At 38.4% G+C, this 12,961-nt stretch overlaps 4 protein-coding genes across 4 annotated transcripts; all 4 read left to right on the forward strand.

The window, feature by feature from the left end:
• Window positions 1-793: 793 nt before the first annotated feature.
• On the forward strand, window positions 794-4,379 carry LOC6638663 (transmembrane protease serine 9). The gene is made up of 2 exons (XM_047012109.1): window positions 794-1,635; window positions 3,459-4,379. Exons 1-2 carry the CDS (start codon window positions 809-811, stop codon window positions 4,315-4,317), a joined length of 1,686 nt encoding a protein of 561 aa, XP_046868065.1. The 5' UTR covers window positions 794-808; the 3' UTR covers window positions 4,318-4,379.
• A 1,672-nt stretch (window positions 4,380-6,051) lies between these two features.
• Window positions 6,052-12,899, forward strand: LOC6638662. Its single transcript, XM_047012110.1, has 5 exons — window positions 6,052-6,897; window positions 8,360-8,449; window positions 8,523-8,808; window positions 10,997-11,683; window positions 12,013-12,899. Exons 1-5 carry the CDS (start codon window positions 6,067-6,069, stop codon window positions 12,843-12,845), a joined length of 2,727 nt encoding a protein of 908 aa, XP_046868066.1. The 5' UTR covers window positions 6,052-6,066; the 3' UTR covers window positions 12,846-12,899.
• On the forward strand, window positions 8,009-9,062 carry LOC6638664. The gene is made up of 3 exons (XM_023181661.2): window positions 8,009-8,084; window positions 8,360-8,449; window positions 8,523-9,062. Exons 2-3 carry the CDS (start codon window positions 8,372-8,374, stop codon window positions 8,841-8,843), a joined length of 399 nt encoding a protein of 132 aa, XP_023037429.1. The 5' UTR covers window positions 8,009-8,084; window positions 8,360-8,371; the 3' UTR covers window positions 8,844-9,062.
• On the forward strand, window positions 10,927-11,784 carry LOC124460685 (serine protease 1-like). Its single transcript, XM_047012058.1, has one exon. The coding sequence runs from the start codon at window positions 10,957-10,959 to the stop codon at window positions 11,746-11,748; it is 792 nt and encodes a 263-aa protein (XP_046868014.1). The 5' UTR covers window positions 10,927-10,956; the 3' UTR covers window positions 11,749-11,784.
• Window positions 12,900-12,961: the final 62 nt, after the last annotated feature.

The following is a 12,961-nucleotide window of genomic DNA, read 5'->3' on the forward strand; positions in this document are numbered from 1 at the left end:
GACACACCCACACACACACACACACACACACAAGCACACAGGACAGAAGAAATATGTCATTTGTTTAGATGACTTTGCGTAAAATTTCAATTATTATCTATTATTCGCTGCGGCTACCTAGAAAGGTAGTTAAGTCCAATTTCTCATATCTGAAATAATTTGGCAAATACTTTGAACCCCAATGGATAATACAGTATGCCCCCGTTTAAGTGCATTATATTTAGATGAACGACTGCCACTGCTTTTTGTGGCATGATATACATCATCTAAACGTAATGTAAGAGGGTACCCGTATTGCCGTCATATATATGTATTAGAAATCATCATTTCCATTGGTTGCAATCTTAGAACGATTTCAAGTGGTGACCGTCTGCCTGCTTGAAGAACGATCAAGTGGCTTTAATTGAACGAACGCCTCAGCGTCAAGTCTAATCAGCAATCACGACCAAAATAGTAAATAATAATACCCACAAAACACTCGGATGGAGGTGATAAGACTAGGAAGATACGACAAACAGCGCCCATGTATGAGAACTTAACCGGAATGATTTTACAAAAATATATCGAAAATACCGAAAATAAAATGCAAGAGAAACCTTTAAAGACACTTGAGAAGCGTTTAAGTCATTGGTTTTTTGGTGCCCGATAAGGCCTCTAAGAGATAATGAACTTGAATGAAAAAAAGAAAAAGTTGGCCTAAAGAGGCTCGATCTGAAATTCCTTGAAATTATTGTTTTCCGTGATAAGATTCGCATATAAAATGTGTCGCATTTTATGGTGGAGTATCATTCGTTTTGTTGCGATCAACATGAAAGTGTTTGTAGTTCTTGCTTTGGCTTTGGCCTCCGTCTCAGCTGGTTTGCTGCCCCAGGGTGCTCCTGTGCATCCCAAGGATCTGTCCGTTGCCGTTGCTCCCATCCAGGGACGCATCACCAATGGCCTGACTGCCTCCGAGGGTCAGTTCCCCTACCAGGTGGGACTTAGCTTCAGCAGCACCAGCGGTAGCTGGTGGTGCGGCGGCTCCATCATTGGCAATGATTTCGTTCTGACTGCTGCTCACTGCACCAGCGGTGCTTCCGGTGTGACCATCTACTACGGCGCCACCGTCCGCACCAGCGCCAAGTTGACCCAGACTGTGTCCAGCTCCAACTTCATCCAGCACGCCAACTACAACTCCATTGTGTTGAGCAACGATATCTCCCTGATCAAGACTCCATCTGTCACTTTCACCTCCTACATCCAGAAGATTGAGTTGCCCGCCATTGAGAGCACCTACTCCACCTATGCCGGACAGAAGGCCATCGCTTCCGGTTGGGGCAAGGTTTCCGACTCCGCCTCCTCTGTTGCCTCCACTCTGCAATACGAGACCTTTGAAGTTGTCTCTGTCTCCGTTTGCCAACAAACCTATGGCTCTCTGATTGCCACCAGCAAGGTCATCTGCGTTGCTACCCCCAACAAGACCTCCACCTGCAACGGTGATTCCGGCGGCCCACTGGTCCTTGCCAGCAACAACAAATTGATTGGTGTCACCTCTTTCGTATCCAGCGCCGGTTGCGAATCTGGTGCCCCAGCTGGTTTCACCCGTACCACCAGCTTCTTGGACTGGATCCAGCAGAACTCCGGTATTGCTTACTAGATATCAACGAATATTTGACGAAATATATTAAAAATCTTCAACTATTATTTTGCACTAAACATCTACACATTTGATTTTCTTGGGCTCATTGAAGAATAGAAGATAAATATCATATAATTATTAGTTAAATTTTGGGCTATGTAGAATGGTTTAATACACACTTTGCGGAATTGTTAATAACTTGCTCGTGTTCCTGGGAACAAGGTTTAAAGAAAAAACTTTCAGAATATATCCAAAGGTTCAAATATATTGAAATTCTGCAGTCCTACCGAGGACTGAGTTGCCAAGTGACCCAGTCATTTAGGCAACTGAACAACGAGTATCCGGGTTCGAATCCCAGGCTAGTGTATGGATGTAGTTTTCGTCTAATTGTAAGCTGAAGGCCTTAGTTGCCAGTGCTTGTAAAACATAGTTAAGTTGATAGTTTGCAATTATATCCTATACTTATAATAATAATATTGAAATTCTGTTAGAATCAAATATTAACAGCAATCATTGGTGTCCCATCAGTCATCGTATTTGACTAGCGGCATGAGGGAAAAGCGTCTACTGATGTGAACTTGATGCATATTTTTAGTATTGCTGCAAAATGAATAGTTCCCGATATAAAGCAGATGTTAGGCATTCATCTAATAAAAAATTCACCAAGAAAATCTATAAGACTAAAACTCTTGTGTGCCCAAAGAAAAGAAATAATTGTCATTGAAGCAACATAAACACCTTTATGAATGTATAACGTATCCTTTTTGGTGCACGGTGCTGCAAAGTCATCGAAATCATATCCCGAATTAGAACATAATCCTATTTTACTACAGAAAACCTAACACAAGTCGTTAAAAATCTTAATTTAGCCAATTTTACTTAGCCCTTAAACAATAAGTTTAATAAACAAATAATATAATTTCAACTAAATACCTAAAAATTAAATGAATTGAACTGAATGAATTATAGCCCCAGCAGCTGAACCAGTTAAAAATCTAATTAAATATAATTTTTGAAATCAGCTACTTATCAGACTTCAAAATAATAAAAGTTAGCTCAATTACGAAAACATAAAGATATGATTTTAAATATTTTAAAGTCTGATGGGAAGTTGATTTCAAAAATTATATTTAATTGATATAACAATCGATAAATACAAACCATTAGTAAAAGTATTAAATAAATGAATAATCAATTGATATCAAAAATATAAATATACATATGCATGTAGTTAAATTATTTATATTTTATAGCTTTCGATTGTGAATGTCCCTAAATACCCTAAATCCCATTGTTAGAATGGGATAAATAAATAGCGAAAAATCCTTAGCAGCTATGACTAAGCTTTGTCATATAATTTTTCATAGCATACTTTTAAGCTATCCAACAACTATTGTGTGGGAAAATCAGAAAGGCAATAGCAATAAATTTAATGGCAATGCCAAACCACAGTAGCCAGTCATAAATATAAAAATCTTATTTTAAAACACTTCAAAGAAACGCTTCGTAATTTGAAATTTTCGAAAAGTTAATCTAAGGAAATAATGGGAATCCATAATATCTGTGTCTGGAACTGATAAGACCACTATATTTTCTATATTTCTAATTAATAGTGTGTCAATTCCTTTATGCTATGACCAAAACATTGCACCTTGTGATTGCCAGTGCAAGTACGCATTCGACTGTGAAAATGTCTCTGCTGATAAGTTGAAAGATTTATTATGGAAATAAAAGAACGGGGTGACACGCCTATATGCCTACCTGAAGTTCATGTGCCGATAACATAACGTAAGTTAAAAACAATTGGTAAGATTGGTATAAATAGGCGCAACAGCTGAAGCAGAGAATCATACAATCCAATCAACATGAAAGTGTTCGTAGTTCTCGCTCTGTGTGCTATTGCATCGGCTTCTGCTGGCGTTTTGCCAAAGACGACTCCCATCCATCCCAAGGATAGGCCCGCTAATGTTGGCTCCATTGAAGGACGCATTACCAATGGCCAGTCCGCCGACGATGGTCAATTCCCCTACCAGGTCGCTTTAAGCTTCTTCACCACCAGCGGTTCTGGCTGGTTCTGCGGCGGTTCTGTCTTATCGGAAACATGGGTTCTAACTGCTGCTCACTGCACTAGTGGTGCTAGTGGTGTTACCATTTCCTATGGTGCCACCATTCGTGCCCAACCCAAATTGACCCAGACTGTGACCAGCGATAACTTTGAACAGCATGAAAGCTACAACTCTCTGCTCCTGCGCAACGACATCTCTTTGATCAAGACGCCCGCAATCGCCTATACTACACACATCAACAAGATTGCCCTGCCTGCTGTGTCCAACACCTACTCCACCTATGCTGGCAAGAGCGCTATTGCTTCTGGTTATGGTTTGGAGTCGGACAGTTCCAGCTCGGTTGCCTCCAAATTGAACTGGGTTACCCTTCAAATCGTTACTAAGGATACTTGCGTCAGTGCCTATGGCAGTCTGGTTGCCACCGACAACATTGTTTGTGTTCAAACCACCAACTCCCAATCTACCTGCAGCGGTGACTCTGGTGGCCCATTGGTCCTGAGCGACGAACCTATCATTGTTGGTCTCACCTCATTCGGCTCTTCGGCTGGTTGCGAAAAGAACTACCCAGTTGGTTTCACTCGCGTCACCAGCTACTTGGATTGGATCGTAGCCAAAACTGGTATTAAAGCCTAAGTTGTTATGATTTTTTCACAAATTTTCCAAATATAATGAATCAGCACTAAACAAAAAAAGAACTTTGAATCTTTCTTTATTCCTATTCCTAAAAAGATTTCGTTAGAAATGACTTCAGGGTTATGGTTGCGAAACACAAAAAAGAGTCTGTTCCAACAGGCAAACAGAGAAACTGAGACAAAACTAAGTTTTTTTTAGATTTCTAAACTATAATGAAAAATGCAATTTACATATGCAGGTACTTACCTAATTCCATGTTTAAAAACTGTATGGTTATTAATTATATTCTTCCTTTTTTTCTTCATAATTTAGATACATAAGTTTAGATCAAGAGAAAATCTGAAAATAAGAATACCGGCATTCGAAAATTATTTCTTTACTCTTCTTCCCCACAAAGCATAATATATAATGAAACAGCAAAATTGCACACGCACATACACGTACTTATGTACATATGTATGTACACTTATACTTATTGTACTTATGTACATATGTATGTACACTTATAAACAACATCTTTACTTTCTCCGCCTTTTCTATTTAATAGCATATACGCAGGCGCAGGGTCAACTGCTGCTTCAACGCCATTAGCTTTATTTAATTACTGTAGTATAGAAATAAGTTGATGCATTGGCAATATTTTTTTTTTAAATGTACGGTGCTGCAAAGTCATCGAAATCATATCCCGAATTAGAACATAATCCTATTTTACTACAGAAAACCTAACACAAGTCGTTAAAAATCTTAATTTAGCCAATTTTACTTAGCCCTTAAACAATAAGTTTAATAAACAAATAATATAATTTCAACTAAATACCTAAAAATTAAATGAATTGAACTGAATGAATTATAGCCCCAGCAGCTGAACCAGTTAAAAATCTAATTAAATATAATTTTTGAAATCAGCTACTTATCAGACTTCAAAATAATAAAAGTTAGCTCAATTACGAAAACATAAAGATATGATTTTAAATATTTTAAAGTCTGATGGGAAGTTGATTTCAAAAATTATATTTAATTGATATAACAATCGATAAATACAAACCATTAGTAAAAGTATTAAATAAATGAATAATCAATTGATATCAAAAATATAAATATACATATGCATGTAGTTAAATTATTTATATTTTATAGCTTTCGATTGTGAATGTCCCTAAATACCCTAAATCCCATTGTTAGAATGGGATAAATAAATAGCGAAAAATCCTTAGCAGCTATGACTAAGCTTTGTCATATAATTTTTCATAGCATACTTTTAAGCTATCCAACAACTATTGTGTGGGAAAATCAGAAAGGCAATAGCAATAAATTTAATGGCAATGCCAAACCACAGTAGCCAGTCATAAATATAAAAATCTTATTTTAAAACACTTCAAAGAAACGCTTCGTAATTTGAAATTTTCGAAAAGTTAATCTAAGGAAATAATGGGAATCCATAATATCTGTGTCTGGAACTGATAAGACCACTATATTTTCTATATTTCTAATTAATAGTGTGTCAATTCCTTTATGCTATGACCAAAACATTGCACCTTGTGATTGCCAGTGCAAGTACGCATTCGACTGTGAAAATGTCTCTGCTGATAAGTTGAAAGATTTATTATGGAAATAAAAGAACGGGGTGACACGCCTATATGCCTACCTGAAGTTCATGTGCCGATAACATAACGTAAGTTAAAAACAATTGGTAAGATTGGTATAAATAGGCGCAACAGCTGAAGCAGAGAATCATACAATCCAATCAACATGAAAGTGTTCGTAGTTCTCGCTCTGTGTGCTATTGCATCGGCTTCTGCTGGCGTTTTGCCAAAGACGACTCCCATCCATCCCAAGGATAGGCCCGCTAATGTTGGCTCCATTGAAGGACGCATTACCAATGGCCAGTCCGCCGACGATGGTCAATTCCCCTACCAGGTCGCTTTAAGCTTCTTCACCACCAGCGGTTCTGGCTGGTTCTGCGGCGGTTCTGTCTTATCGGAAACATGGGTTCTCACTGCTGCTCACTGCACTAGTGGTGCTAGTGGTGTTACCATTTCCTATGGTGCCACCATTCGTGCCCAACCCAAATTGACCCAGACTGTGACCAGCGATAACTTTGAACAGCATGAAAGCTACAACTCTCTGCTCCTGCGCAACGACATCTCTTTGATCAAGACGCCCGCAATCGCCTATACTACACACATCAACAAGATTGCCCTGCCTGCTGTGTCCAACACCTACTCCAACTATGCTGGCAAGAGCGCTATTGCTTCTGGTTATGGTTTGGAGTCGGACAGTTCCAGCTCGGTTGCCTCCAAATTGAACTGGGTTACCCTTCAAATCGTTACTAAGGATACTTGCGTCAGTGCCTATGGCAGTCTGGTTGCCACCGACAACATTGTTTGTGTTCAAACCACCAACTCCCAATCTACCTGCAGCGGTGACTCTGGTGGCCCATTGGTCCTGAGCGACGAACCTATCATTGTTGGTCTCACCTCATTCGGCTCTTCGGCTGGTTGCGAAAAGAACTACCCAGTTGGTTTCACTCGCGTCACCAGCTACTTGGATTGGATCGTAGCCAAAACTGGTATTAAAGCCTAAGTTGTTATGATTTTTTCACAAATTTTCCAAATATAATGAATCAGCACTAAACAAAAAAAGAACTTTGAATCTTTCTTTATTCCTATTCCTAAAAAGATTTCGTTAGAAATGACTTCAGGGTTATGGTTGCGAAACACAAAAAAGAGTCTGTTCCAACAGGCAAACAGAGAAACTGAGACAAAACTAAGTTTTTTTTAGATTTCTAAACTATAATGAAAAATGCAATTTACATATGCAGGTACTTACCTAATTCCATGTTTAAAAACTGTATGGTTATTAATTATATTCTTCCTTTTTTTCTTCATAATTTAGATACATAAGTTTAGATCAAGAGAAAATCTGAAAATAAGAATACCGGCATTCGAAAATTATTTCTTTACTCTTCTTCCCCACAAAGCATAAAATATAATGGAACAGCAAAATTGCACACGCACATACACGTACTTATGTACATATGTATGTACACTTATACTTATTGTACTTATGTACATATGTATGTACACTTATAAACAACATCTTTACTTTCTCCGCCTTTTCTATTTAATAGCATATACGCAGGCGCAGGGTCAACTGCTGCTTCAACGCCATTAGCTTTATTTAATTACTGTAGTATAGAAATAAGTTGATGCATTGGCAATATTTTTTTTTTAAATAAAATCAAATCTTATTCACTTCCCACGAAATTAAAATGTGTTTTCAATATCAGGCAATACCACACACACATACACACATAAAAAATGAACACATTTTGCTAAACACTTGGACACATAACGGGATCAAGGGGTACTAGGTTGTTTTATATTGCTTACCTTTGTCAAGTTTTGCTCTCCTTTAAAACACGAACTATGCCCACAAATTATATTCCAGGTCGGCACTATGTACACAGTTTATGCAATAAATTTCGCGCGATCAATTTAAGCTTAAATTTTTCTTCCCGCTTATTTACGTTAACACAAGTAGTTATCAGAAGCCGATAGTCGATAACTTAAGTGCTCAACAGCACGCTGTAAGCACTCTGTTAGCAAACTGTTATCGCGCGATTCTGACATGCTATCTACATCCCTTGAGAAACGTTGGTCACACCAACGGCAGAGAGTTGCCAGAATTTTTGAAAATGTGTTCTGGCACATTCTGGCAACACCGTCAACCATCTTTCTTTTTTGGGCAGTCCCGCAAGTGACAAGGTGGGCAAATAATTTCTGCAAAAATAATAGACAATTTACTATATTCAATTAATAAAAATACATTCAACGAGTCTGAATAAGTGTGTTAAATATGTGAAACATTAAATATCGACAACAATGCACTCAAAAATAAGCAAATATTGTGTTCTAAATACCCCACGTGTTTTTTTTTTTTTTTTTTTTTTGTATGCGTCCACAAACACTGTGTGGAGTGTGGGACAGAGATGGAAACTGTATAGACTAATTTTTCGCCTTCTCTTGATTGCACATTACAGAATCTGGTTAACATGCAGCTCTTTTTCCGTGGCTTAGAACAAATTGAAGTTCTGGAGGTGTCTCAGGATGCTACCATTGCTGATGTTAAGGTGAGTGAAATGACAAAAAGAAAAACACAAAAATTTCAACCTAACCTCACTAATCTGTCGCTTTGACATCTAGAATCACTTGGCCCAAGTGCATGGCTTCAATACCGAGGAGATCATCCTGAACTGCGAGGGAATGACTCTGGTCAACGAATACCCCGTGACTGGACTTAACTCCTTCGAGTTGGACATTACCATTCCCATGTTGGGTGGTAAGGTGCACGGTTCTCTGGCTCGTGCCGGTAAAGTTAAGGGCCAAACACCCAAGGTGGAGAAGCAGGAGAAGAAAAAGAAGAAGACCGGCCGCGCCAAGCGCAGGATCCAATACAACCGTCGCTTCGTCAACATTGTCCAAGGCTTTGGTCGTCGTCGTGGCCCCAACGCCAACTCTACGTAGAGACCATTACCACCACCAGCAACAACAACACAAAATTTGTATATGTTGAGGATGAGAAATAGATAAACAACAACAAACAAAAATCAATGCTTCACTTTTTTTTTTGTTTTTCTTTGTAAAATTGGGAGAGTTAAGTGAAAAGTTAAGTTGTTGTAACCAAACACTACAACAAAATGATTAAATAAACATCTTATGTATTTTATACATTTCAAACTGTAATACTTCCCCCATCTAATATCTTTTTAACGTGTGTGTGCCTAAAGGAATCTGTGCAGTGAATTGTTTAAGCTAACAAAGTTGTCAAATCACCTACTACGAATTGTATAGGGAAAATGTATATCTAAAATGAGTTTTGAAAAGTTGTGTTTTAAGATATAACCTGAACATGTCGTTATTTATGCAGTTTCTGCATTACCATTTTCTATAATTAAAACTTTTTCTCTCTTTGACATCCATTGTCCATCAGATTCCATTTAAGAATCATTAAAAAAAGCAAATATCAATACACCAAATAAATTTGCTTAGCATAGCGAATTGTTTCATAAATATTTAACTTTAATATTTTATATGTTTATAATTCAATTCATGTTCGTTCACTTATTTGACCTGTTCGCGTTGTCTTCAATTTAGAAAATCATGGAAACAACCACAAAATTTGTAGAAAAAAAATTTGCAAAGAATTTGACAACTATATACTATATATTCTAATGTATTTTTGATCAGAGCATTATTCTAGTCATTCATTGAAGTCCTTTCACTCACTGGGCTAAACTTTAACGTTTGTCTACAACTGCTGTCAGTGATTTTCATATTATTTTCGTTAATTCAATTGAATCTATTGGTATTTTGCTTAGATTACAAATCAGAATGGCTGAAATGTGGATTAGTCGAAAGTAGCATATTATCATGTTTGCTTTTGTTATTCTTAAGAATAGAAGGAAACTTAAATTACAAGTTTTGCATATAAAGATACTCTTTTAATTACGCACCTCAACGAGCTTTCCGTCTTACTCTATTTCAAGATAGTGCATTTCACTCTATTCCATGCTCTGAGTGAGAAGGAAACAGAATAACAAGCACATGTAGGCAATCTGTAACGAAAAAGGGAAAAGGATACTAAGCACTTACATAGTCCAAGGACTTGTTGCAATTATCAATTTTGATTCATTTTTCGACCATTTGTCAGATAATCAATAGCTTTTGAGTTTGCTTTGTTGTTATTTGAAAAGGAAATACAAAATAGTTTATGTTTCTCAATTTCGTTTAGATTATAGAATTGTATATTTTGTTGCCATTGTTTTCAATTGTGTATGGCTAGAATTATTAATTGATTGAATTAAAAAACTCTAATTTGGGAGAAGGCATAAAAAATAGAATACATCTACACACATACATACATATGTATGTATATCTGTATTTTATATGGTTCAAGACAACACAATTTCAACTTTTTTCTATCTCACTCATATCCAAGTTAGCATTAAACAAGTCATTTAACGCTTTTGTGAAAAAGAGAAAAATGAAAGACTCTTTTTAGTTTTTATCCATCAAATTTGACAATGTCTATTTTTTCATTAATAATAACTAAAGTTCCTAGGAGAAAGGTGTAAAACAAAATTGACAAATGGCGGTAAAAGTTGGGTGTTTGGATGTTGTAGAGAAAGTCAATTAGTAGAGAACTTTAATTTTAAAATAATTTTCATTCAAATCAGAAACTAAAATAGGTTTTTCAAATTTTAGCTCTAAGGCATGAATATCGAAATCATGTCAAAATGAAAGTGTGTAAAAGAAGCCAAGTTGTTAACTAAGAGTTAGATGTTATATCAAATATCTATTATAATGCTTAGTCTTTGACTGAAAGAAAAGAAGCAACATTAGCTTCCGGGCTAACTAAGGATAGTGTGCAATTTTAAGTCCCCGAACTTTTGATAAGATTTTAATCATTGGGGGCAAATAAATAAAAGCAAATTACTGCGATGGTTGACATATTTGATAGACAAGCACACAAAGCACATTGTAAATCATCCTTTCCGGCCGTTTTGAGTGCTTATCATTTATTATATAAACACATCCATTGATTTGAAATTTTCATTCTATATCAATCGTCATAACTATGAAGTTGTTAGTGGCTTTGGTTCTGTCTGTCGTCCTAGCCTCAGTGGCTGCCGACGAGAAGCGTGTCTTCTGGAAGGATGTCCCCGTGGGCAAATCCGTACAGGGACGCATCACCATGGGCTATCCAGCCTATGAGGGCAAAGTTCCTTACATTGTTGGCCTGATGTTCAGCAAGGAGAATGGTGGCACCTGGTGCGGTGGTTCCATCATTGGCAACACCTGGGTGATGACTGCCAAGCATTGTACCGACTCCATGGAGGCTGTGACCATCTACTACGGTGCTGTGCATCGTCTGCAGGCTCAATACACCCACTGGGTTAGCCGCAATGACTTCATTGAGCATGGAAGTGGCGATATTTCTTTGATCCGTACTCCCCATGTGGACTTCTGGTCGCTGGTTGATCGCGTCGAATTGCCTAGCTTCAATGATCGCTACAACAACTATCAGGGTTGGTGGGCTCTGGTCTCTGGCTGGGGTAAGACTTCTGATGAGGGCGGCGTTTCTGAATATCTGAACTGTGTGGATGTGCAAATTGGTCCCAACTCCGATTGTGCCTCATACTATGGCTCCTTCTCGGATGATTTGATCTGTATCCCAACGCCCGAGAACAAGGGCACCTGCAGCGGTGATTCTGGCGGCCCATTGGTTATCCACGACGGAAACCGTCAAGTGGGTATTGTCTCCTTTGGCTCCTCGGCTGGCTGTCTGTCCAACGGCCCTAAGGGTATGGTGCGTGTTACCAGCTACTTGGATTGGATTCGTGACCACACTGGAATTGCTTACTACTAAATTTTTACACATTATTAAAGTGCATAGAAAATCAAAGTATTTAATTTTTTATTAGAGTGAGGGTGGGAAAAGGGCATTCGGATCGTAAAAAACATCCCATATGGCATGATCGAACAAATATGATGATATATATGTTATTTCCCATGTTTTAGTCCGATTTATGGTCAAAGAATGATACTTATATATTTGATTGATAAGTGCTGGGGCAATCAGCCATGGCAAAAAGGTATATAAACAAAGAGCATTTGCCTCATTCACTTAAAGTATTCTTTGTGATCAAAATGAAGGGGTTTACACTCATATTGATAGCAGCGATTGCCTGCACCGCTGCGGCTTTTGAAAAGCCCGTGGTGGTCAAGGATATGCCAGCGGGCAAGGATATTCAGGGTCGCATTACCAACGGATATCCTGCCTATGAGGGCAAAGTACCCTATATCGTTGGCCTTGGCTTCCAGAGTAGTTCTGGTGGCTGGTGGTGCGGCGGTTCAATCATTGGCAACACTTGGGTCTTGACTGCCGCCCATTGCACAAATGGTGCTGAGTCGGTTACCATCTACTACGGTGCCACATGGCGTCTGCAGCCCCAGTATACCCATTGGGTGTCCTCGAACGATTTCGTCCAGCATCATGAGTACAATACAGATACACTCCACAACGATATTTCTCTGATTCGTACACCACATGTGGACTTCTGGTCGCTGGTCAACAAGGTGGAACTGCCCAGTTATGATGATCGCTACAATAACTACTATGGCTGGTGGGCTCTACTCTCTGGCTGGGGCAAGACCTCCAATGATGGCGGTGTCACCGAATACCTCAACTGTGTGGACATTCAGATTGCCGACAATTCGATTTGTGAGGAACATTTCGGTACCACATTCATGACCCCGAATCATGTGTGCATTGCCACTCCTGAGAACAAGGGCTCCTGCAGCGGTGACTCTGGTGGTCCATTGGTCCTCCACGACGGCAACCGTCAAGTGGCTATTGTCTCCTACGGCTCAGCCTTGGGCTGTGAGGCAAATGCACCCAAGGGAATGACTCGCGTCACCAGCTTCTTGGATTGGATTCGTGACAACACGGGCATTTCATACTAAATAAATTTCATTCACTATTTAAATTGCTGCAAAACAAATGTTGTTGTTGATTTACTTAAAAGTTTCTATATATAGCTCGATTACTGCCAGATATAGGAATAATTTATGTTACTTTG

This window comes from Drosophila willistoni (genome assembly GCF_018902025.1).
Source record: "Drosophila willistoni isolate 14030-0811.24 chromosome XR unlocalized genomic scaffold, UCI_dwil_1.1 Seg144, whole genome shotgun sequence".
Lineage (NCBI taxonomy): Eukaryota > Metazoa > Arthropoda > Insecta > Diptera > Drosophilidae > Drosophila > Drosophila willistoni.

Bases quoted from the DNA above. Each gene is read 5' to 3' on its own strand.
- LOC6638663 (XM_047012109.1), top strand. From the start codon at position 809: ATGAAAGTGTTTGTAGTTCTTGCTTTGGCTTTGGCCTCCGTCTCAGCT. The intron at 1,636-3,458 runs GATATCAACGAA...CAACAGCTGAAG, and splicing joins AACTCCGGTATTGCTTACTA to CAGAGAATCATACAATCCAA.
- LOC6638662 (XM_047012110.1), top strand. From the start codon at position 6,067: ATGAAAGTGTTCGTAGTTCTCGCTCTGTGTGCTATTGCATCGGCTTCT. The intron at 6,898-8,359 runs TAAGTTGTTATG...TGCACATTACAG, and splicing joins CCAAAACTGGTATTAAAGCC to AATCTGGTTAACATGCAGCT. The intron at 8,809-10,996 runs GTCGTCGTCGTG...CTGTCGTCCTAG, and splicing joins CAACATTGTCCAAGGCTTTG to CCTCAGTGGCTGCCGACGAG.
- LOC6638664 (XM_023181661.2), top strand. From the start codon at position 8,372: ATGCAGCTCTTTTTCCGTGGCTTAGAACAAATTGAAGTTCTGGAGGTG. The intron at 8,450-8,522 runs GTGAGTGAAATG...TTTGACATCTAG, and splicing joins CTACCATTGCTGATGTTAAG to AATCACTTGGCCCAAGTGCA.
- LOC124460685 (XM_047012058.1), top strand. From the start codon at position 10,957: ATGAAGTTGTTAGTGGCTTTGGTTCTGTCTGTCGTCCTAGCCTCAGTG.